The sequence below is a fragment of the Heteronotia binoei genome, chromosome 3 (assembly GCF_032191835.1).
Source record: "Heteronotia binoei isolate CCM8104 ecotype False Entrance Well chromosome 3, APGP_CSIRO_Hbin_v1, whole genome shotgun sequence".
Lineage (NCBI taxonomy): Eukaryota > Metazoa > Chordata > Lepidosauria > Squamata > Gekkonidae > Heteronotia > Heteronotia binoei.
This window is the reverse complement of record NC_083225.1, coordinates 56,864,116-56,888,612: the sequence shown is the minus strand read 5'-3', so window position 1 is coordinate 56,888,612 and position 24,497 is coordinate 56,864,116. Positions and strand designations below refer to the sequence as shown.

The 24,497-nt window shown below is 45.0% G+C and overlaps 1 protein-coding gene across 3 annotated transcripts in view; it reads right to left on the bottom strand.

Annotated features, from left to right (window-relative positions):
* GABRG3 (gamma-aminobutyric acid type A receptor subunit gamma3) overlaps nt 1-23,842 on the bottom strand; it is a 570,781-nt gene extending 546,939 nt beyond the window's left edge. For all 3 annotated transcript variants that reach the window (XM_060233866.1, XM_060233867.1, XM_060233868.1), the window contains exons 1-2: nt 23,543-23,842; nt 12,576-12,724 (exon numbers count right to left, since the gene is read on the bottom strand). In XM_060233866.1, coding sequence (XP_060089849.1) covers nt 12,576-12,724; nt 23,543-23,595 — 202 coding nt within the window. In that variant the 5' untranslated portion in view covers nt 23,596-23,842. The remainder of the gene's footprint in view (nt 1-12,575; nt 12,725-23,542) is intronic.
* Nucleotides 23,843-24,497: the final 655 nt, after the last annotated feature.

Here is a 24,497-nt window from a genome sequence, read left to right as displayed (position 1 = left end):
TGGCCAGCAGTCCAGCGCTGAACCCCAATTGGTTTCCCCCAGCCTTGTGCTTCCTTTGAGGAGATGGGGGGGCTGCCCCCATCTGCTTCAGAAGAGGCAGCAGTCTTTGACTGCTAAATAGGGCAGGCATTTTGTAAACAGGAATGTAGATGCCTCTGACCACTGACTCCCCATTTTTCTCAAAGGGATGTGTGATAGCACATCTGAAGCATGGATAAAGGCATTGTGCAATGTTCTAGACAAGTCCAATATACCATCTTACCCAAACATTCCTCATAATTTTAATCTGTAATAAAAGGGGGAGAAGCTTGCACTTAAAAAAAATTACATGGTAATAGTACTATCATTCAAAGGAAATTTTTAGAAGCACTCTGCCTTTACTTTCAAGTGAATTCTGACCCAATTTATCTCATAGTAGATTATTAAAGGAAGAGATTATTAAAATGTTCCAAATTTAAAATGCTCTCCCAGCTGGAAATAAATTTTGGACAGCTCATTTGAAATTTTTCTTCTTCCATCCTAGTTCCAATGAGAACCATTTCTCTTTCCTTCATCTTGGATGTGAATCTGCAGATTCAATTCTCAGAAGCTGTATTTATGTAATATATATTTTCTTCACATACATCCAAAATACCTCCAATATAAGGACAGTGTGTTTTCAAATACTGTAGTGTAACTAACTATCTTTACTCAGTGAGTTCATTTCTTTCATAGAATCACAGATCTGGAAAGAGTCATCTATTCCAACTCCCTACACAGTGCAGGAAATTTGCAATGCATCCCTCACATCCCCATTACTTCTGCTCCATGCCCAGAAAATGGCAAAAAAACACCTTAGCACTGATGCAACCCTTCCTGCCCTCTAACTCATAATCTGCCTAAGCTCCCAAAATCAGCATTGCTGTCAGATGGCCATCCAGCCTCTGTTTGAAAACCTCCAGAGAAGAGCCCACCACCTGCTGAGGAAGCCTGTTTCACCAAGGAACCACTCTAACCATCAAGTTCTTCCTGATGTTTAGATGAAAACTCTTTTAATTCAATTTCAACCTGTTTGTTTGGGTCCGACCTTCTGGGGCAACAGAAAACAACTCTGTACCATCTTCTATATGGCAACCCTTCGAGTACTTGAGGATGGTGATCATATCACCTCTTAGTAGTCTACTCTCTAGGCGTTAGGAAGGTTGAAGGAGCTGGGTATGTTTAGCCTGGAAAGAGGTGACTGAGAGGTGATATGATAACCATCTTAAGGTACTTGAAGAGGTATCATATAGAGGATGGTGTACATCCATCCTCTACATGTACAATTTATTTATTTATATATTTAATTTATATCCCTCCCTCCCCACCAAAGGCAGGCTCAGCGCGGCTCACAAACCAAGGGTCGACACAAACACATTAGTGTGACCAATGCAATAAACAACAATAAAAACATAAAACATAAAAACAATTTAAAACAATCGCATGTGCTACTATCATAATTTCAGGCAGCGATTTAAATACTGGTGGTTAGCTATACTCAGAGGTCTCAGGATCGCCACATCACAGCGAAGTAGGCCATTGGTGGTGTTCTTATTATCCTTAAATAGCATGAAAAAATATTTTTACAAATTTATAATTTTTCTCTTTTATATTACAGAAATTTCCTTGTGGTCCAGCATTGTTCTAATGTTTTATTCTGTTCTGTATGATGAGCCAATATGTGTACTTACCTTTCTGACCTTTGAAGAAGACCAATTTAGGTCAAAACACAGGTCATGTTGAGTGGGCTCCCATTGAGGTTTTATGATTTTACATATGATAGAGGCATATGATGGGCCCTTAAATGGTTTTAGCTTTCAACAATAAATACATGTATGTTGATTTATGATTTTTTTACACTTTGTTTTTAATGTTCGGCCCTTTAATTGCATATTAACCTTTCAGGTTTCTTACTCCAGTTTTTGGGTTAAGTTTCTTTCCCTTCTTTGTTTTTCTTTGGTGTTCTTATGGGCCAGTCCCATTGTTGCAGATGTTACCATTCATGTAAATGCCTGGTGGAAGAGTGACATTTTGCAGGCCCTGCAGAACTGTAAGAGCTCTCACAGGGCCCTAACCTCCTCCGGCAACTCATTCCACCAGCTAGGGGCATCAACAGAAAAGGCCCTGGCTCTTGTTGTTTTGAGCTTCGCTTCTCTGATGCTGGGAACTGTCAACAGGTTTTGAGACCTGAACCAAAGTGCTCTCTGGGGCATGTGCAGGGAAAGGCGGTCCCTAAGATATGCAGGACCCTGGCCATATAGTACTTTAAAGGTAATAACCAGCACTTTGAAGCGAATCCGGTACATTATCGGTAGCTGAATGTGTTCCCATAAAGGAACTCCTATAAGCAGCCTGGCTGCAGCATTCTGCACTAGCTGGAGTCACAGGATTTGGGACAAGTGCAGCCCCATGTGGAGAGCATTACAGCAATCCAGTCTCGAGGTGATCATAGCATGGATCACTGTTGCCAAGTCGTCGCATTCAAGAAAGGGGACCAACTGCCTTGCCATCCGCAGATGGTAAAAGGCTGACCTGGCAGTAGCAGCTACTTGGGCCTCCATTGTTAAAGAATGGTCCAACAGCATCCCTAAGCTCGGGCGCCAGAGTGAGCTGCGCTCCATTAAAGGTTGGTAAACAAACCTCTGGTCCCGAACCATGGCAACTTAGATACAGGACCTCTGTCTTCGTCGGATTTAATTTTAGTCCACTCAGCCTGAGCCACCACACCACAGCTTGCAATGCTGCAGACAGATCTTCTAGAGTGGAGTCAGACTGGCCGCCCATCAGCAGATAGAGTTGGGTGTCATCTGCATACTGGTGACAACCCAGCCCATACCTCTGAGCAATCTGGGTGAGGGAGCACATGTAGATGTTGAATAACATTGGAGAAAGAACCACTCCCTGCGGCACACCACAAATAAGTGGGTGTCGTTGGGATAGTTCGTCTCCTAGCACCACCCTCTGTCCCCGACCCTGGAGAAAGGAGGAGAGCCACTTCAAGGCCAACCCCTGGATCCCAGCATTGGCGAGACGACAGGTCAGTAGCTGATGGTCGACCGTGTCGAACGCTGCCGACAGGTCTAACAGCATCAGCACTGCCGATGCTGTATTGTTTGTATTTTGATATTTTGTATTTTGGTATTGTATTCTGCTTTAAGCAATTTAAAGGAAAAGCAGTTTGCAAATGAATAAACCAAAGCACATGTCTCCAGTTATAGACATCCACACATGAAATTAGGTTTACATGCATGTATCACTTTCTGGCTTGGAAGCATGACCAAACTTAGATGTACATTCAGAGTGAAGAAAAAGTCAGTCTGCACTGAACTGTTTGATATGGGGTGTGCATTCTAGCATATATACCCTTGAAATGTGGTTCCCCATCCAATATTTGCACAGCTCATACACCAAGGGCATGTTTACCCATAACTAGGGTTGGATCAAGGCAAAGCCCTTTGTCCAGACAACTGACTCCTATTTAAGCGACACTATGGATTTTCTTAACCATATTAACAATACACAATTACAGGCAGAAGAGGTGTTTTTGTCATTCTGGTTGTGGTCTCCTTTTATTCCAATATACCACAAGACGAGGCTTTGGGTGTACTATGGGAACTAATAGAAAAAAGAGATCAACACTCCAATTCCCCCTATATCTTTTCTGTATCATATTGAGAAGTTATGTCTAAAGAAAATTTTATTTTGATTCCAAAGGGAATTTTTCTGGTAAATTTCAGTCTCAGATATGGAATGCAAATTTGCACCAGAACTGGTGTATCTGTTTATGGACAGATTAGAAAGAAATTTATCCTCCAAGAGAGTAATATCCATAAAAATTATATTATTTTCTACAAAAGATTCCTGGATGATATTTTTTATTATTTGGAAAGGAACCAAGGAATCTCTGATTGATTTTAACCAGTTCATTAACAACATCCGCAGCACAGTTAAAATTGAAATGACATACAGCAACTCTAAAGTGTATTTTTTTGATGTAGAAATTAGAAGGTCTGGCAATGTCTTACAGATGGAGGTTACAGAAAACCCACAGATGACAATTCATGCCTAGCAGTAGACTGTTTCCATCCAAGTCATCTAAAAAGAACCCTACCAGTTATTAAAACTGAAAAGTAATTGCAGCACAGATGCTGATTTTCAGAGACAAGCAGGTATTTTGATGAGCCAACTTGCAGATAGGGGTTATTCTTCAAGAATCCTAAAAAGAGATTTATTTAGTGCTTACAATACACCAACAACAACTTTACTTACCCTAGGATGGTAATTCCTTTAACTTATAATAGCACATTTAAACCAGTACAGGCAATTATTTTAAAAATTGGAATCTTCTATCTAATATCCCTAGATGTCACATTCCTCAACTATTTATGGCTAAGAGCGAAAAACCATTGTGATTTGCTAGTAAAAATCAGACTTCCACGGTAGAAGGACAACAGCTTTGAGAGAAGGAAGACAGCACCTGAAGTCTGCCCCCCACCACCCTAAGTGGCTACTGCATAGTATGAGCTTGGGCAGTGACCAGGAAAATGTTTCAAAATTCATCCAACACTAGAACTTTCTTAATCCGTTCATTTTGCAATCATAACTCTAACGGAGTAATTTATGTTGTTCAGTGCTCTTGTAACCTGATGTATGAAGGAATGACTACCAGACCTGTCAAGGTGACAATTTGTGACCAGAACTATATTAGATCCAAAAAACTGAATGCTCTGCTTAACCATTATCTTGTAATTCTGCATTGTGGAATTTATCCACACTCCATCTTCAAGCCTACTTAAACTTCTACTGAAATGAGAAGTATTTTGGATACATCATCTTCAGACATTAACACCCAAAGGATTTGAAGGAACATAAGAACATATGAGAAGCCATGTTGGATCAGACCAATGGCCCACTCAGTCCAACACTCTGTGTCACACAGTGGCCAAAAAAAAGGAGGTTCACAAGGAAAGCTAGAAGCCGTTCCACTTTGCCCCCGCCCCCCCTCAAGCACCAAGAATACAGAGCATCACTGCCCCAGACAGTTTCAATAATATGATGTGGCTAATAGCCACTGATAGACCTCTGCTCCATATTTTTATCCAAACCCCTCTTGAAGCTGGCCATGCTTCTATTCGCCACCATGTCCTGTGGCAGTGAATTCCACATGTTAATCACACTTTGGGTGAAGAAGTTCTTCCTTTTAACCATTCTAACCCCACTGCTCAGCAATTTCATTAAATGCCCACTAGTTCTTGTATTGTGAGAAAGGGAGAAAAGTACGTCTTTCTCTACTTTCTCCATCCCATGCATAATCTTATAAACATCTATTATGTCACCCCGCAACTGGCGTTTCTCCAAGCTAAAGAGCCCCAAGCGTTTTAACCTTTCTTCATAGGGAAAATGTCCCAAACCTTTAATCATTCTAGTTGCCCTTTTCTGGACTTTTTCCAATGCTATAATATCCTTTTTGAGGTGCGGTGACCAGAATTGTACACACTATTCCAAACGAAACCGCACCATCAATTTATACAGGGGCATTATGATACTGGATGATTTGTTTTCAATTCCCTTCCTAATAATTTTCAGCATGGCGTTGACCTTTTTTATTGCAATCACACACTGTCTTGACATTTTCAGTGAGTTATCTACAACAACCTCAAGATCTCTCTCTTGGTCAGTCTCTGCCAGTTTACACCCCATCAACTTGTATTTGTAGCTGGGATTTTTGGCCCAATGTGCATTACTTTGTACTTGTCCACATTGAACCTCATCTCCATGTTGACACCCACTCACCCAGTCTCAACAGATCCCTTTGGAGTTCCTCACAATCCTCTCTGGTTCTCACCACCCTGAACAATTTAGTGTCATCTGCAAACTTAGCCACCTCACTGCTTACTCTCAACTCCAAATCGTTAATGAACAAGCTAAAGAGCATGGGACCCAGTACTGAGCCCTGCGGCACTTCACTGCTTACTGTCTTCCATTGTGAAGATTGCCCATTTATACTCACTTTCTGTTTCCTATTAATGAGCCAGTTTTTGATCCACAAGAGGACTTGTCCTTTTACTCCATGACTCTCGAGCTTACTAAGGAGCCTTTGATGAGGAACTTTATCAAAAGCTTTCTGGAAGTCACGGTAAATGACATCTATTGGGTCCCCTTTGTCCACTGTTTGTTCACTCCCTCAAAGAACTGTAACAGGTTAGTGAGGCAAGATCTTTCCTTACAGAACCCATGCTGAGTCTTCCTCAATAACTTGTGTTCGTCAATGTGCCTACTCAGGGGTTGTTTTGTAGAAAAATAGGTGGTGGAGCTCATTCAGGGATTGTTATGCAGCTGCAATACTATTCAATGGATAAGGATGTGGAACTCTCAGAAGGAGGAGGTGGAACTCTCCGAAAGGTTCAGGAGCTGCGCTTCTGTGAGCTCCCACTGAATCTGAAGCCTGTGCCTACTCATTCTGTCTTTGATAATGGTTTCTACCAACTTTCCCGGTATAGAACAGTCCCAGTATTGACTGGCCTGTAATTTCCCAGATCTCCTCTGGAACCCTTTTTAAAGATGGGGGTGGCATTTGCTACCTTCCAGTCCTCAGGAAGGCAGCAAATGCATCAAAGGAGGCAGATATCAATGAAAGATTACATATTTTTGTCAGGAGATCCACAAGTTCACCTTTTGAGTTCTTTCAGAACTCTTGGATATATGCCATCCGGACCTGGTGATTTATTAGTTTTTAATTCGTCTATCAGTTGTAGGACCTCCTCTCTTGTCACCTCAATCTGACTCAGGTCTTTCAACACCCCTTCCAAAATTAGCGGTTTTGGAGCGGGCAAACACTTCTCATCTTCCACAGTGAAGAAGGAGGCAAAAAATGCATTCACCTTCTCAGCCATTTCCCTATCCTCCTTCAGTAATCCTTTTACCCCTTGGTCATCCAAGGGCCCCACTGCCTCCCTGGCTGGTTTCCTGCTTCTAATATATTTGAAGAAATTTTTACTGTTGGTCTTTATGTTTTTTGCAGTATGCTCCTCATGGTCCCTTTTTGCCTGTCTGATCACAGTCTTGCATTTGATTTGCCACAGCCTGCGTTCCCTTTTATTAATCTCACTCAGACTAGCTTTCAACCACTTAAAGGAGTTCTTCTTACCTTTTACAGCTTCCGTAAGTTTGTTTGTTAACCATGCAGGCCTTTTCTTATACCTGTTTGTGCCTTTCCTAACTTGTGGTATATTTTTTATCTGAGCTTCTAGGATTATAGTTTTAAATAGCCTCCAAGCTTCCCCAAGGGTTTTGACTGTATTTACCTTTCCTTTCAGTTTCCTCTTCACATGCCTCCTCATCTCAGAGAATTTACCCCTTTTAAAGTTAAAAGTGGTTGTGCTGGTCTTTTGGGGCAACTCCCTATTTATACAAATGGTGAAATCTATAACGTTATGGTCACTGTTCCCAAGCGGTGCAATCACTTTTACATCTCTCACCAGGTCTTGGGCATTACTCAGGACCAAATCCAGGATTGCCCCACCCCTGGTAGGTTCTGTGACCATCTGCTGCATAGCACAGTCATTGAGAGTGTCTAGAAACTCAATCTCTTTCTCTCACCAGAACACATATTGACCCAATCAATCTGCGGGTAGTTTAAATCACCTATGTGGATTGGACCTGCAATTTTTTTTAATAAGAATATGTTCTTGCTGTTCTTTGATTGACAGCACTGATCCTTAGGCCCTTTCCCCTCCCTTTTTCTTTTCTCTCCCCTCCACCCCCTTACTTTTCCCTTCCTCCTCTGGGAACTGTATTGTGCAACACATGGGGGGAGGAATCCTTTAGTTCTATCATATGGATGATTGCAGTATGACAAATATGCCACTTTATTGCAGCTAGGGGTGGGCACGAACTGGAGAATGGTGGTTCATAAGAAATCATGACTTATGGTTCATGATCCTCCATGAACTTTTCAAGTTGCCAAACAGGTTCATGGTTCATTAAGTTCATGGCTGAGTATCCAAAAGATACTCCTGGGCACCTTCTCTAATACCCAGGAGTCTGCTTCCCTACCACCCCTTCACTGCTGCCACAAATCTCTCTTTTTGCCTTCTATCCTCTGGATCAGCTGGAGACCCCATTATTTCACTTCTTGTACCTCCTGGCATTCCTGTACCACTTCCAAGGGTCAGCCCACTGGCACAACCCCCATCAAATCCACCATACCCCTTTTCCTTGTTGACAGCTTCCTTCCTCTATTAAATCCACCTTCCTAGGGTGCTGGGGTCCAGACTGAGTATCCAAAGATGCTCCTGGGCACTCTCCAATATTCAGGGGTCTGCTTCCCAACCTCCCCTTTGCTACCATTGTCAGCAATCCCCCCTTTTTGCCTTCCTCCCTCCCACAAAAGCACTTTCCCAGGAAGCTGGGGAGCCCATTCTTCCACGGGTCATTAGTCATCTGATATATTCATCAATTGTGTATGTGAAATCATCAGCTTTGTATGTGAGATTACTACAGTTTATGCAAAGCTCATGTTGATGTGCTATGCAGTCTGATATTCAGATCTTACACTTTTAATCTTTGCAATGCCATATATATATATATATATATATATATATATATATATATATATATATATATATATATATATATATATATATATATATTCATCACCCAGCCTAAGTCTCTGGACCTAGAAACCCAAAATTTGGGGAGTGCATTCGTTCCATGACATCAATGTCCACTAAGAAGGGATTTTTAAAAATTCACCCCTAAGTGGGTGAAAAGGGGTAAAATGTGTTTTCCCAATAGGGTAAAGCTTTGCTGTGTGCCTGGCAGCCTGCTGCCTGCTTCTGCATATACACATACCCTGATTGGTCAGTTGTGGATCTTTGTGTTCTGAGGTGGCAATCAGTTAATGGAGACTGCAGATGGTTGAAACACCCCCCTCTCTCTGATTGCTCTGCTGTGCAGCTCTGTATTCTGATGTAAAAACCAGTTGATGGAGAATGCAGACAAGTGTCCTGACTGATTCATCAATGACTCATCAATGTCCAGCCCAAACCCCTGGACCTGTGTAATAACACTGCTACTGGGAAGTACATAGGGTTACCAACTCCATGTTGGGAAATTCCTAGAGATATGCGGGGTGGAACATGGAGAGGATGGGGTTTGTGGAGGGTGGGACCTCAGAGAGATACAATGCCATAGACTCCACCTTCTGGATCAGCCACTTCCTCCTGGGGAACCATTGTTGCCACTCTCCAGGTGAGGACTGGAGATCACTCAAAATTGCGACTGTTCTCCAGAACATTGTTACTTCTGCTGGGAAGGAGTTAGGGGTGCCAACTCTACATTGGGAAATTCCTGAAGATTTGAGAGATGGAGCATGGAGAAGGTGGGGTTTGAGGAGGGGTGGGACCTCAGACAGGTACAATGCCATAGACTCCACCCTTCAAACCAACCACTTCCTCCTGGGGAACCATTGTTGCTATTCTCCAGGTTAGGGCTGGAGATCACTTAGAATTACAATGGCTCTCCAGATGGCAGAGATCAGCTCATCTGGAGAAAATGGCTTCCTTGCAGGCTGGACTCTGTGTTTACCTCCTGCTTTGGTCCACACTGTGAGTTCAGACAACTCACAGACTTTCAGCCTAAGCTACCACACAGGGTTGTTGTGCAGACCCAAAGGGGAAATCAACTCTAAACCAGAATAGGCATTTTTCATAACAGTCAGTATGGCAATTGAGTTTCTAAATCTTCCAAAATGAAAACGCCCTTCCTACCTAAAACAAACAAAAAAATTACATATAGTTAAATGATGTAGCGAAGCACAGGTTTGGGCCTAGTGTGTGTGTGTGTGATTTTATTTGTTGTAGCTTGACCCGTGCAGAATTATCAGTATATTTTGGGTTGAGATTGTTTCCCCCTTTTCCTTCATTTGACCAGAATCAAAAGACCATCCCTGGGCCCCTTTTATAAGCAAAGAAAGTTCATGTTCTCAAAGCTACCAGAGGAAAATGCCTCCCAGAAGGCAGGCAATATGACAGAGGGCAGAAAAAGCCAAGTAAGAGTTCTGTCACAACACTCTCAGCAGCACTGTGATCACACTGCTGACTACTGTAGGACAAACTATGTGGACACCAGCCATTTGGACAGTGTTTGAGGGACAGAACCACCACGCAACTTATCTTCCAGTTCAGTAGCATAGTGGGTGTTTTCTCTATTCCTTTCCCCTTAGGCAGGTGGATAAACTCAGTCTGTCACTGTGCTTAGTGTTAATTATATACATCATAGAAAAGGTATTGCCTGGCTTAGCTATTCTCACTGCTGCCAGGTATCCGGAAGGTGAGAACCTGATATTGGTTATGTTGTCAAAGGCTTTCAAGGCTGGAGTTCATGGCTGACATCAGATCTCACAATGCCAAGACCACAGCCATACAGCCCGGAAAATCTACAACCACTAATGATATTGGTTCCTTTCCTGTCTCTCAGTCTGCTGTACTGCTTCTCTGCCCTTTATATGTCTGCTCAGTGGGCAGCTGATCCTGTTTTGAACTACTGATGTGAACAGAGTTATTAAAAAGGGGGGGGGGGACCCATACTACAACAGATATTAACTATAATACACCTTGTGCAAACAAGAGCCAATGCTCATACACAGTCAAGAATGCCACTTATGACTGGTGGAAATACAGTGGAAAGAAAGCTATCAAAAATGTGTTTTACTGCAAGACTTGTTCAGCTGTGATGACTGGCAGTTCCATTATTTCCTCTGAACCAGACAACCAGATGCCAAAATAAAGAACAGAAATCAATAGTAATCAGGCCTCATTTTAGGCAGGAGCTCACAGAAACAGAGCTCCAGATCCTCTAAATTTTATTGTGCTCTTTCCCCCCCCCCCCCCGCCAAAATACGTGCTTCTGGGCTCAATTGTTCAAACCCCCGAGAGAATTTTGCTGAACTCTAAGGTTTGACAAACTTTCTAATATTATTCCCCGCAAAAAAATGGGAAAATAGCAAAAAAAAATATAAAGCAGACAGGTGGAAATCTTCATCTTGCCACTGTGGCCACATAGGAGAAAGTAATTTTAAAAGTATGATGGAAGTAAGGTTTTGTTGTGACAATTATAAGTCAAGAAGCATTTTAAGGTAGTTGCTGAGCAGATATAATTTAGTACACCTTCCAGTGATGTCAAGGGTGTGTGGCATATGCAAATGAGTTATGTAAATGAGTTGTGGTAATGACCTCTGGCACCTCATTTTCTACAAAATGACCCCTGATAATAATTAATGGTGCTAGATTTTTGTTAGTCATTACAATAATCACATAACCAATGAGACTTTTCATTTCAGTTGTCAGAGATAAATAAATGAATAAATCTTGAACAAACATGATATAATACAGATAGCTATGACCTGTCGCATGGTTCCAGCATTCTGTGATCAGAGATACATGACTGCTAAGTGTGTAAGTTCCACTTGTTTATAGCCTTTATTATATTTATTAGATTGGATTCTGTCCTAGATTTTGGCAGGTGCAAGAGTAGGGTTGCCAAGTCCAACCCCAGAAATATCTGGGGACTTTGGGGGTGGAGCCAGGAGACTTTGGGGGTGGAGCCAGGAGACACTGGGTGGAGCTAGGGGGAGGGGGGGAACGGCACTGGGAAGCGTGGCGAGCCGCCCCGTAGCTGCTGCCTTTTTTCCACTCACCGTGGCTGCTCCTCTGAGATAGGCTCAGCCTGAGCCCATCTCGGAGGAGCAGCCACGGCGAGCAGAGAAGAGGCAACAGTGGCGCAGCAGCCTCTTCTCCGAGAAGCAGCCACGGCGGAGCAGAGAAAAGGCAGCAGTGGCGCGGCGGCCTCGCCCGCTCCGCCTCTGGGGTGGAAGCGGAGGGGGGGTGGAGGCCGGCCGGGGGCATGGAGAGCCGCAAGTCCGGGTCCTAGAAGGGCCCGGATTCACGGCTCGCCATGCTCCTGGCCTGCCTCGCCCTCCCCTGCACTGCTGCCACCTCTTGGCTGCTCCTCTGAGATGGGCTCAGGCTGAGCCCATCTCGGAGGAGCAACTGCGGTGGGCGGGGAGTGGGCGGCAGCGGTGAGGCGGCCTCGCCTGCTCCCCAGCACCGTTTCCCCCCTCTCCCCCCGCTTCCATTTTTTGGGGGAGCAGGGGAAGAGGGTGGAAATCCTGGGGTCCCCCGCCAGGGCGGGAGGGTTGGGAAGCCTGTTTGCAAATGCTTCCTTCCTGCAACAGCCCCAAATGGCAACTGAAATACTGTTCAGAGGACTCAGAGGTCATCTACAAAGAAGGGATTGGTAAAAATTCCCCCTTGTGTCCACAAAAATCTAGGTGGGATCCAAGCTATCAAAATAAAATAGCAAAATAAAACAGGTGTCCAGTATTATTTTCTTCATAATGTATAGTATGGATTTCAGTCAGCCTTAAACCGAAACTTAACATCAGATGTCAGCCTCAGAACTTGTTTTTTGGAAGAAACTTCAGCAGAACATTCTATAACAACATACATAAGAAGAATTTGTTTCCATTATAAAAAATGAAAAAGAAGAAAACTCACTTCCAATGTCTGGACGTAGCTTTTTATCATATTCACTCAGCAATTGATTTAACAACTGTGTCACATCAGTGTCATGTGCTTTTGGAGACATCACCCATTTTTGGTTTGTTGTGACATCTTCGAAGTCATCCTCTTCAACCTTTCTTGAACTGCAATTTGGAGGGGAAAACATATGCCAGTGTTACATCAATAAAATCAGAATACACCTTTCTCTGAAATCCAATAGACACATCAGGAAACTTCCAAGTTCTTTGCTCTTCCTGTTAATTTCCCCCCTCATGCTTACTGCCACAGATGAAAGTCTAAGTAGGGCACCCTAATGGAAAATCATTGCATAGTCTCACATCATTACTTCTCACTAGATCATGAATTTGGGGATAAATGCCACTTTTCTTCTGTAACAACACAATGCCTGATTTTATGCACTTTCTAACTTGCAGTAGCAGCTCGTGGGGGAAGAACACAGCCAAACTCCAAATGTGGCTTCTCCAAAACATACTGATTAATATCGTGCTCAGCAGGAATATTAAAAATTCAGATATTTTAATACATTCTGATCATCTTGGTCCATTAAAAATATTATATTTCAGCACTTCAGAATCTTTATATTAATGCAACACAACAGTAAGAATAAAAAATCTGCAACTAATGTGATTATGCAGAAGGTCAGTGGCAATTTAACAACAACATTTACTTCAGAATAAGCTTTTGTGTGTCAGAGTCCACTGCATCAGCATAAGGCTTCATGAGACCGTATGCCAGAACAAATTGTGTTAGTCTTGAAGATACCACTGGAATTCTGCTTGATTTTACTCCAACAGACTAACACAATTATTCCTTTAAAATCTCTAACACGATATGGATCCATGCATACATAGAAGGATGGCAGAACCCAGGGCTTTTTTATGTAGAAAAAGCCCAGCAGGAACTCATTTGCATATTAGGCCACATCCCCTGACATCACCATTGTTTTTAAAAAAGCCCTGGAAGAACCTGAATTCTGTTATTTCAAAACAGAATGGGACACAGACTCACTATCATTTATAAATCTGTACTTCCTGCATGATCATCTTTCGTACCATCCCATCATACCAAACGATCCATTGTATACAGCTAGGCTCTATGCTACAGCTGCATTTGCTCCAATCCTACTGACAGAGATTCTCACCTGAGGTATCTACAACAAACCTTTTTGGAACTAAAGTACCCACCTGATGAAGTCAGGAAACAGATTAACAAAGCCAGAATGATACCCAGAGAAAACCTGTTACACAACAGACCCAAAAAAGACAACAGAACACCACTAGTGGTCACACACAACTCCCAACTGAAAACAGTCCAACATATCATCAACAACTTACAACCTCTATTGGACATTGACAGCTCTCTTTCAAAAGTACTGGGGGGGGGGGGGTAAACCTTTTCTTGCACACAGAAAGCCCCCTAATCTGAAACAACTCCTCACTCACAACAATACAACATCTCATCTGAGCATGGACACTGGTACCAGAGGTTGCAATAAACCCAAGTGCCAACTTTGCTGCCACATACACCCAGACAACACAATCACTGGACCTAACAGCATTAACTACACCATCCCAGGCTCATTTACTTGTTCATCTTCCAACATTATATATGCCATTAAATGTCAACAATGCCCTTCAGTTCTCTACATAGGGCAAACAGGACAAACCCTCCGCCAAAGGATAAATGGACACAAATCTGACATCAGGAAGTACAGAACTGAGAAACCTGTGGGGGAACACTTTAACTTTCCAAAGCATTCAATGGGTGACCTCAAAGTAGCTGTTTTACTGCAAAGGAACTTCAAGAACAGAATGGAGAGAGAAATTGCTGAATTACAAATTATTATGAAACTTGGAACAAACACTTCCTCAGGACTGAACAGGGATATTGGATTTTTATCTCATTACAGATGCTACCAGATAATTTTACTATACTGTCATTGGTTCTTAAATTTGTACCAGTTTGCATTCTGAGCCACTGACTACCAGCTACGTGTGGCTTTGCTCACTGTACCGGATTCCTCGTCTGATGAAGTGTGCTTAGAGAGTACATGAAAGCTTACATTCTGAATAAAACTAAGTTGGTCTTAAAGGTGCCACTTGACTCCTGTTTTGTTCTACTACTTCAGACCAACATGGCTGATTACTTGGATCTTTCATAAACTCAGTTTCCTAAAATGCAAATATCCAGCATGCAGGCTCTTCTCACATTTATTTTTAAAAGCAAGAATGCATAGGAACACAGTTCTGACTGGCTTGGCATCAGGGTGTGTGGTCTAATATGCAAATGAGTTCCTGCTGGACTTTTTCTACAAAATAAAGCCCTGGTTACAGCCATTAATGAGCAACTGTATCATTACCAACCTATATAAACCAGGACATGTACATTTTGAAGACACATAAATAACCACATTCTCAAACTGGTTTAAATTTGTATTATAGTTAGGCCCTAAGTATGGAGAGAATAAATGCTCTGTGCATATAATGCCATAAAAGCTTGATAGCAGTTAGTCCTTTAGGTACTTTTGCCTATGAAAAGTGACTTTTGCCTTAAGGAGCTGAGTTGTGCTCATTTTGATATTTGGTCATTGTGGAGAAACGCCATCTTAGTTGGGAGGGAACATGAAACTGCTAGGCAGGCTTTGGGACCTAGCCTTCCCTTCATCCCCCCCTCCCTTCCAGAGCTAAACCAGCGCCTCTAGGGGGAAAGCCTCCTAGAGGGGCAGGAAGTTCTTTAGCCTTCCCCTCATTCCCTCCTCCCTTCTGGAGTTAAACCAGCAACTCTAGGGGGAAAGCCTCCTAGAGGGGCAGGAAGTTCTTTTGGTTTTTTTATTTGAATTAGGCGAGAAAAGGCCAGTTCGCAGCAGGCCCTCAAAGAGAGAGGTCTGTGGGCTCCTGACTGTGGGAGAGGCCTACTCAAGAGGAGGAGGACCCCAGGCAGTCAGACCGAGTAAGTAATTCACGAGGTAGACCAAGTTTACACCAGGGACGAGAGGATGCGTTTAAACCCACCTTTTATTTGCCCTTCTTGTTGCTGATCAGGTGCTGTGCTAAACTTTTACATGTAACTGTTTTTGTTTTTATTTTTCTTTCTCTTATTAAACATTTTTACTGTTTTGAATGCTGGCAGTCAAACTCTGTACCACATAGATCCCCAACCGCTTTGACCATGCTGCTTTATGAAGGGGGCCACGGGGAAGGGGGAAGGCATGCAGTTGGCTAAGGTGCCAATCCTCCAGGGGTTCCCCAAAGAAGTGCTGTGGTCCCTGTGATACCCAAGTACAGGGTGGCAGAGGACCTTGAGGCCTGGCCTCATAGCTGGAGAGGGGGATTGGGAGTCCTGTTCCTCTCAATCTGAACCCCTAGACTGAGCAGGTGGTGGCAGAGAGCCCAAGTGGCCAGAGGAGAAATAGCTCCCTCCAGGAGTTGGCGACTCAATAGGGAGTTGACGGGACCGGGTCTGAAGGCAGAATCGGGCCGGTTCCGTCACAGTCATTATATTTAGTAGTTGGTTTCAATTGCTGTTTATTTGTATTGTACAAATTACCAGTTGGAGATGTGAGAGTGTTTCCTAAGTTTGTTCTTGTTTAGCAGATGTGGTGTATCTGCACCTTTCGCCCCTCTCATGACACTTACTGATGCTCCATTTAGCCATGGCAAGACCTTGCCTTATACCACCTTTTGCAGCCTGGGGCTTGGGGGAAGCATGGCAGAAGATGGTGCTGGCAGTTCCCTGGGTGGCCTGGGGCCATGTTGGCCTGGACTGACCAAGGGAGGGTGAGGGGCAAAGCATAAGGCTGGGAGTCAGCACTCTGTCCCCTCCCCTGTTCTCTATTTAAATGGCTGTTGGGAGAGGATCCTCCTGCTTTTTCCGGTTGTTATATTTGGTAGCTGGTTTCAATTTCCATTTATTTATATTACACCAATTACCAGTGGGAGATGTGAAAGTGTTCCCTAAGTTCATTCTTGTTTAGCAGATGTGGAACATCTGAACTTCCCCTTCCACGACACTGATGTTCCATTTAAGACATCTTGTATTTTTAAAAATGCTGATACCCATCTTTTGTCAAGTTCCATTAACTGAATTACGTTCTTTCTGAGACAATTTACTAAAAAGCATCAGACAAATTCAGTCCACTGAATTCAGGGCAATCCCTGAAGTAGGCTTGTCCTAGTTAAATCAGAACCCTGAGCAAAATCTCTCCCACTGACAAACCTCTTTGTCTGCAGGAACTACACAAAACTAGGATCCTATACTTTTCAAACCACAACACTAGGAGACATTAGTTTAAATGGGATATCAATGTTTCTAATACAGAACAGAGATGTGCAAAAGGGGGGGAGTAGAATAGAAGTGGGTAGAATGTCATTTGGGGCGGGGGGAGATAAGTTGAGCTTTTTACAGTTCATTCCTAAGGAGAGTTGCACTCTTCTAAACTCATTTACTTCAAATGACAGAAGTGAGAAAGTCTGATTAGGATCACCCTGGTAATAGCAAAATAGCCTTGTTAGGAAATTAAACTATTATACATTTCCAGGTATAACTTCCCACAACTGCAGTTGGGGGAAATTCTCAGAGGCTGAGCCCCCCACCAGAGATATCCTCTCTCCCAGATTTTAAGCATGTTTATAGAAAGATTGTTCTGTCAGCACTTGGCAGTTAAAATTCTCACTTTTAAAGTGATCACAGTGATGTGGAAATTAATGTCAGTGAACTTTCCCCTTCTTTCGAGGATCAACATATTGGAAGTGGGGGTTGAGGAGCAAGAAGCAAGTCTCTTTTAAAAAACTGAATTGCATTCTGCAAATGGGAACTAAATCTTTTCTCCTACACTTTACCTCACTGTGCTCCATTTCCTTCAGCATTTCCCCTCAAGCCCATCTGACTTCTTCTAGTGATGGAGCAGATAAGATGGTAGGGGGAGAGGACTGACTCCTCTCATGTTTATTGTGGGATTACTTTAGAAAAATGGACCCCTTGCTTCACATGCAACTGGGCAGAATTGAGCATATCAGGTTGTCTTAGGCTGCCTGTAAACACAGTAGGCCAGGGGTGGCCAGCGGTAGCTCTCCAGATTTTTTTTGCCTACAACTCCCATTAGCCTCAGCCAGCATGGCCAATGGCTGGGGCTGATGGGAGTTGTAGGCAAAAAAACATCTGGAGAGCTACCATTGGCCACCCCTGCAGTAGGCGGGTTATCTCAAATCCTGAATCAGTGGTCCTTTCCCACACAGATAAATTATTTTTTTTAAAAAAATTACTGATCTCATATCTCTTAACTTTGTATTTGCTTTTTACTATCACAGGTGTGGATTCGAAGCCTCTGCCCAGTAAGCATGATGGATAAAACGCTTATTACTGGGTAGGGAAAAAACCCTAGGCCACTGCTGCTAATAGTTCTGTCTCCTGCCCTGGAAGATAAGGGAGTTGGCTACTTATTGCAGAAGGATCTTTAGCCTTTTGTGCCTATCCTCTCTGGTCTGCTGGTGACTTTGACACTGGCAAGAAGAGAAGCAAGCCATAGCAATTGTCTCTGACCCTCCATTTCTCCAGCATGCCAGCCAAAACACGCAACCAAAGCCTAGCAGGCACTGTTCCAGAGATTTAAACCCAGGATCCAACTGACAACTATTGGCAGAACTGAGAAACACTGTAAAAAGAAAGTGAGACAACCCAGACTGGCTGTTTTAAGTGGTTTCCCTCTCAGCCACACAGCTGCTGATTCAACCTCTCCCTTCCTTTCTCCCACTCCCTGTGAAGACAATGTCAGATAAGTGAAGCACCAGGGAAACTGCCAGCTTAGATCCCATTGCTCATGGAGGTTGAAATAATTATGTTTGCATTCAAAGTCTTCACTGTATTTACATTGCCTGGTTCAGGCCATACTTTGATTAGGAAAGCTTTTTCTAAATATTCTTGCTTCTGTACCTTTAAATTTTAGATTTTTAACAACTGCACACTACTGATTTTGTGCATGGTGGTGGGAAATGTGTGTAAAAACTAATGAGGCGTGGATCCAAAAATAATGCTTCCAAATAATGCTTAGAATGGGAAAGAGAATGGAGCAGAGCTGTATTTGTTCTCAAGTTGTTGTTTTTTTTAAATGGCTACAAACTGTTACTAGATGGTGTGTGGGTGAGTGAGCTGAAAATTAGATAAATCTAAATGCATACAGCTTATTGACTATTTTCTTCTCCAAAACCATCAAATTAATCTTACCATAAAGCAGAGAAGCTTCTGACCTTACTGATTATACTAAGCAGGGGAGCAGAGGAATGGATGTGGGAGCATTTCCTCACATATAGCCCACTGGACACAGGGGAGGCTTCAGAAGCAGCCAGCTTGCCCCCAAGCCACGAAACAGAAGGGCTATGTGCTTTTTTCCATGCTGGACTTGCTGATCTTGAACCCCAAGAAGCCACATACTTCACTTGGGGGCTGAACAGACCCTATGTTGGAAGAACCTCTTGTGCCACTGCAACACTCCTTTTCTTTAACGAAAAATGTCGTGAATGTCGAAAATAATTTGCGGAATCCATTTAGTGCCAGCTGATAAACTGAAAATTTACAAAGCTCCAGGTCCAGATGGCATATACCAGAGAGTTCATACCTCAGATGCACAATTGTTAGAGAAGTGGAAAAGAAGAGGAGGCCAAGGTTGTAATTTGGGTAGCAGGTGGAAAACAGAGAAGGTGGTGGTATAAAGAGGAATCCAGGATCAGTGTGAAAGACCAGCAAAGGTGTACAACAGCCTTTCTGCTCCAAAACTCTCTCCTCCAGCCAGGTCTAAAGCCAAGTGCATGTTCTAGATCTTTCCTGCAGTAGCAGTTACTCCACAATCAGGCTTCTGCTGTTCCCAGCCCAAATGATCAATTCCCCACCAGTTGCTGTGCAGGCACAGTTTGATACGCATCTCCCTCCAATTCCCCCATGTCTTCCTGATCTTTAAAAAACAAGATCAGAAGATGTGAAGGGAACTGGAGGGAGATACGAGTTAAAATGCATCCATTCAGCAACTGGTGGGGAGTTGATAGTTTGAGCCAGGGAAAGCAAAAGACTGAGGGTGGAGCAACTGTACTGTGGAAAAGGTGTTTGACTCCAAGCTCTGAAGAAGCTACTGCCAGCTAGCTAATCAGGGTCTACAATTCCCACCCCCCTCAGATGGCGGGGACTGGCCCGAATCAGTTCTTCTCTAGAGAGACAGAGAAAACAAGAGGATGCCAGCATTGTTATGAGATTTCCTCTCCTTGTTGGTTCATGGGGCCATCCTCTTGTAATATCTATTTTAAAGAGGGAGTCAGAAATCTGTCTGTCATCATAATGGACAAATTGGTGGGAGATGTTATGAAAACTAGAATTATGAAGCATACAAATGGGGGGACATACAAGGACTTCTGGGGGGCATCTCATTTAACTCTTCCCCATTTCTTTCCACCTATTTTATACTTACAATAATCCTGTGAGGTAGGCTAGATTAAGAACAGGTCACTGACCCAAAATCACCCAGTGAGCTTCCATGGCAATGTGGATTTTAACCCAAGTCTCCCAGATTCTCTTCTAAAACTCAAACTACTATACTCAGGGGTTGCTTTGTAGAAAAATAGGTGGTGGAGCTCATCCAGGGATTGTTATGCAGCTGCACCTACTATTCAATGGACAAGGTAGGTAGGTGGGGAGGAGGAGGGGGAACCCTCAGAAAGGTTCAGGAGCTGTGCTCTTGTGAATTCCTGCTGAATTCAAGGCTTGACTATACTATATTGGCTTCCATGGGGTGCCTGTTGTTGAGCTGTAGTAAAGATCCAGCCTGAGTGACTCAAGCAAGTCAGGTTGTAGCAAGTCACTCCATGATTGCTGCTGAGCCTTGCCCCAATGAATTGCCCCTCAAAGGGCAAAACAGTCCTGGAAAGGGCACTGACCCCTCCTCCTGACTTTTACCAACAGAAACCAAGACTTGAAGGCTGGCCATGGTGACTGAGGCTGTTTGTTTCTCAAAGCTGTTGCTATTATTTGAGAGGTTTAACCCCCCCCCATGTTTTTTTATTTAGATGTCAGTTTTTTCTGTAAATCTAGAGCTATTCTCAGATCTGTAGAAATATCTATTTTGTCTGTTCCTAGCTTTAGACTCTGGATTTAAGCATCCACAGATCTGGCCACAACAAGAACTAGATATATTGATAAAATTACAAACCTTGCTGAGGAAGAATTAAGATGGCTTCTACAAAACAAGTTCCATCTCACAACATGTTTTGATTTTTTTTAAAGAGTAGACATCATATACTTGAACTTCCAAACAGCCATTGAAAAGGTCTTTCACCAAAAACTTCTGAATAAACTTAGCAGTCATGCAATGAAAGGGGGGTGTCCCCTCTATGGATCGGGGGACAGAATGACAACAAGGTGTGTTTGTGCCCATCACAAACAGCAGTGTGTTGTGATAACTAAATAGCTTCCATGCTGCATTATATACACTTTTAGTCTAGGTCCAGTAATATTTATCTTATGTTATCGTTAAGTTGAAGCCACATCATCATTATCACCAACACCACCATAATATGGCAGAAAATCCTACGATTCTAGCTCTTTAGCATTATATACCACTAGATTGTGAACTAGACTTTTTAAGAAAAGAGATGTTTCAGAGGTGGTCTGCCACTGTCTGCCTCTGCATCATGCTCCTGGCTTTCCTTGGAGGTCACTATCCAAATACTAGCCAGGGCCAACCCTGCTTAGCTTCCAAGATTTGACAAGATTGGGCTATCCTGGGCTATCCAAGTCATCTAAACATGAAGGATACTTTTGGGAGATTTTTTTGCAAAATGTTGAAATCAGTATGTCCATCTTGCAGGTATTACTAATTGGTCTCTTGGTCTGCATGGCCCTTATAATCTTCAACGTCAGAAATGGACATGGGGTGATTAGCTTCTCAAAAGAACCTGCGGTCCATTATATGCGAGGGGGAGAATTGGGGGTGACGAGGTAATCTTTAAGAGGCTTCTTCTGAAAACATGTCCTGATTGGATGTCACCCTCACCTGCCCCAAGGAGTTTACAATCCCAACTAACTTGATTTAAGAGTCTTAAAGGTTATTGCTCAGCAAGTAACTCTGCAAAGTGCTATCTTTCAGGGGCAGGCCACATGCCCTGGGTGCACAGACTCCCAGATTAAAGCACTTTTGCCCAAGTCTCTGAAGAGTGAAAACAAACAATACTGGGGATGAACAGACTTCAGTCTAAGAACACTTCAGATGTTTACTGTACTGTCTTAAATCACATTATTTGATAACTACATAGTGTATATATGGTAAGCCATTTGTTCAGAGGAGCAAACAGTGCAGATCACACAGTGTCTATCAGGTCACACTAGGTAGCCATGTTGTAAAAACCACCAGAACTATATGGGGACCCCTTGTTTGTAAACTTATCTGCTCACTGTGGAGAGCTGGGATTCAGGGTGGAGTTGTCTTCATTCCATCACCACTGGAGACAACTGCTGAGGTGCACAATGCTATACAAAGGTGTGCATTTTATCACAATGAATCACTTCTCTATATGCCAGGAGGCACAAGAAAGCCAGGGGATCATCCTGGGGGCTAAATAACTATAATTTCTGCCAGTCTTTTTGAACACAACATGTTGACTAAGAGTGGCCTTTTCAACCAGATGACCCCCCCCCCCCTTTCTCTACAAAGGAACTGGTGTCAACAACATTTCCCCCCTCAGAAATTAAACAAAACACTCGTGATCATCCTTCTAAACCTGGAGAACAGGGCTGGAGAGGTATAGGTGAAAGAAAATAATGAAATGCACTAGTCTGGGTGTCAGTCAGGAGCAGCAGTGGAAATCGGACCTATGCCAGAGTCACCCCAAGGAACTGGTGGGTGCTGAAGTTCCCATGGAAAGAGAAACAGGCGCCTGACTTTGCAATGATGAGCAGTTTGGACGTACATATGCTGCTGGCCAATTGAAGTCTGGAAACGAGCTGTGGGTTCATTCGCCTTGCGTGAGCAAAGGTGTGGGGAAAGAAGCAGTAGGGGGATGGAAGGGGCAAGCAAAGTGAAGCCCAACCAGCGTGACCAACAGATCAATATCTCAATCACATTGGGTTAGGTCTGCAGAACGGATTGTGACATGATTATTAAGGCATTATGGTAACGCTGTAATATGATTAGCGGAGGCCACCGCCTCGGTGGATAATCTCCACCCGGCTATCTCGGCAACAGCATGCCTTTGATCCGGCCAATGAAGCCGCGGGAAAGGCAGGTTTCCGCCGAGCCAATTGCAGCGGCTCCAGTCTCCAGAACCGGGCAAACGAAGCCAGTTGCCTCCACCGCAGAGACTTCGCGGCGACTGGCTGCGGTCTGTCCCATCCGGGATAGGCAGCAGCCCCGTTCTCTTGAGCAGCCCAACAACCCCACCACGCCTTGCCTGGGGGATCCTGGGACCGGCGCCCCCCACCCCACCCCCGGAGTCCCCTAAGTCGCTCCCGGATCCCTCCCAATGCCTGGAAAGGCGTCCTTTCCCTTGGAGCCTGCCGGGGGCTGGGCAGCATCATCTCTTATCCCTCAGTGGCTGCCTGAAGCCCGATCTGCGGGCCCCTCTCGCTTCCTGCCTTCCTTGCCTACCAGGCCAGGTCCGGAGAAAAACTTTTGGGCGAGGGAGGGAGGGAGGGAGGGACACCATCAGGGCTGCGGAGTCACCTGCGGAGCAGACCAAGGCGCGGTGGGTCGGAGTCCACTGACTGCGGGGCACTTCCTTCTCCTCCTCCTCCGCCCCTCCCCCGGCCCTTGTTAATTTCCCCAGCCCGGCGGCTCCTAGTACTCCGACTGGGCGCAGAAAGGCGGCGGGGGGGGGGGGGAGACGCGTGCCCCCTTCCACGTCGGGGTGCCCTTCCGAAGAACGGGAAGAAATCAGGCTCGAAGTGGAGCAGCAGGTTGGACTTACCAGGCTTGGAATACCGACAGGAGGAAGAAACCCGCCAGAAGCTTAGCGGACATGATCCGAGCAGCAGCGAGAAGCAGGGCAGAAAGTGCAGCAGCAGCCGCCGCCCTGGAGGGCAGGTGGCTGGAGAGTCACCCCCGGGCGGGGCAGGAAAGGTGGGGGGGAGGGGGGTCCCGCGACTGGCGTCTCCCTCCTCCCGCGACTGTGCTGATGCCCAGCACTTAAGCGCTGCCAAGAAGTCTCTCGCGTTTGAAGCCCAGGTGTCCAGACGGGACCCCCCAGGCGAGCCTTCCAGATCCAGGCAGGGGCAGTCAGGCTCCGCCGGTAGGCCAGGTGGGCCGGGGTCCTCCAGCCCGCTCCTCTCCTCCTCCCCCTCCGCCCGTCCGTCCGCCCGTCCCTTCCAGCGCCGCTCAGTTGCCGGCGATCCTGCAGCCGCTTCTCATGGCCCTCGGCGTGGCGTGTCCGCAACAGCAGCAGCAGCAGGCGGCACCTGGGCGGGCGGCGGGAGTCGAGGCACCTGTCCAAAGGACATCAGGCGCGGCCGGCGGGCAGCAGCAGCAGGCGAGCCTCCCCCGGTCCTGGCGCAGCGGCGGCCGCGGGACCCCCACTCCTCCGCCCCTGGCGCCGCGAGCGAGGCGCCGCCGGGTCTCCCAGCGAGGAGGTGGGCTGCACCATCGGAAGCGCGCCCCGGGGGCCCTCCGGGCTGGCCAACAGGTCCCCCTCCCCCCGCCCCCAGAGGCTCCAGGCAAAGCCCAGCCCGACGCCGCGAAGAGCCTCCTCCTGGCCGGGGGCAGCCAGCAAACTCTTCTCCCCCTTCACTTGGCGCTTAGCAGGGAGCCTGGCTGCCTCCTCGCGAGGCGACCCGCGCGGCCAGCTCCTCTCGAGCAGCCAGCCAGCCTCTGCGCTGCCCCCCCATCGCCTCGCATGTCCTTGCGTGCGCGGGGAGGTCCCTCTGCCA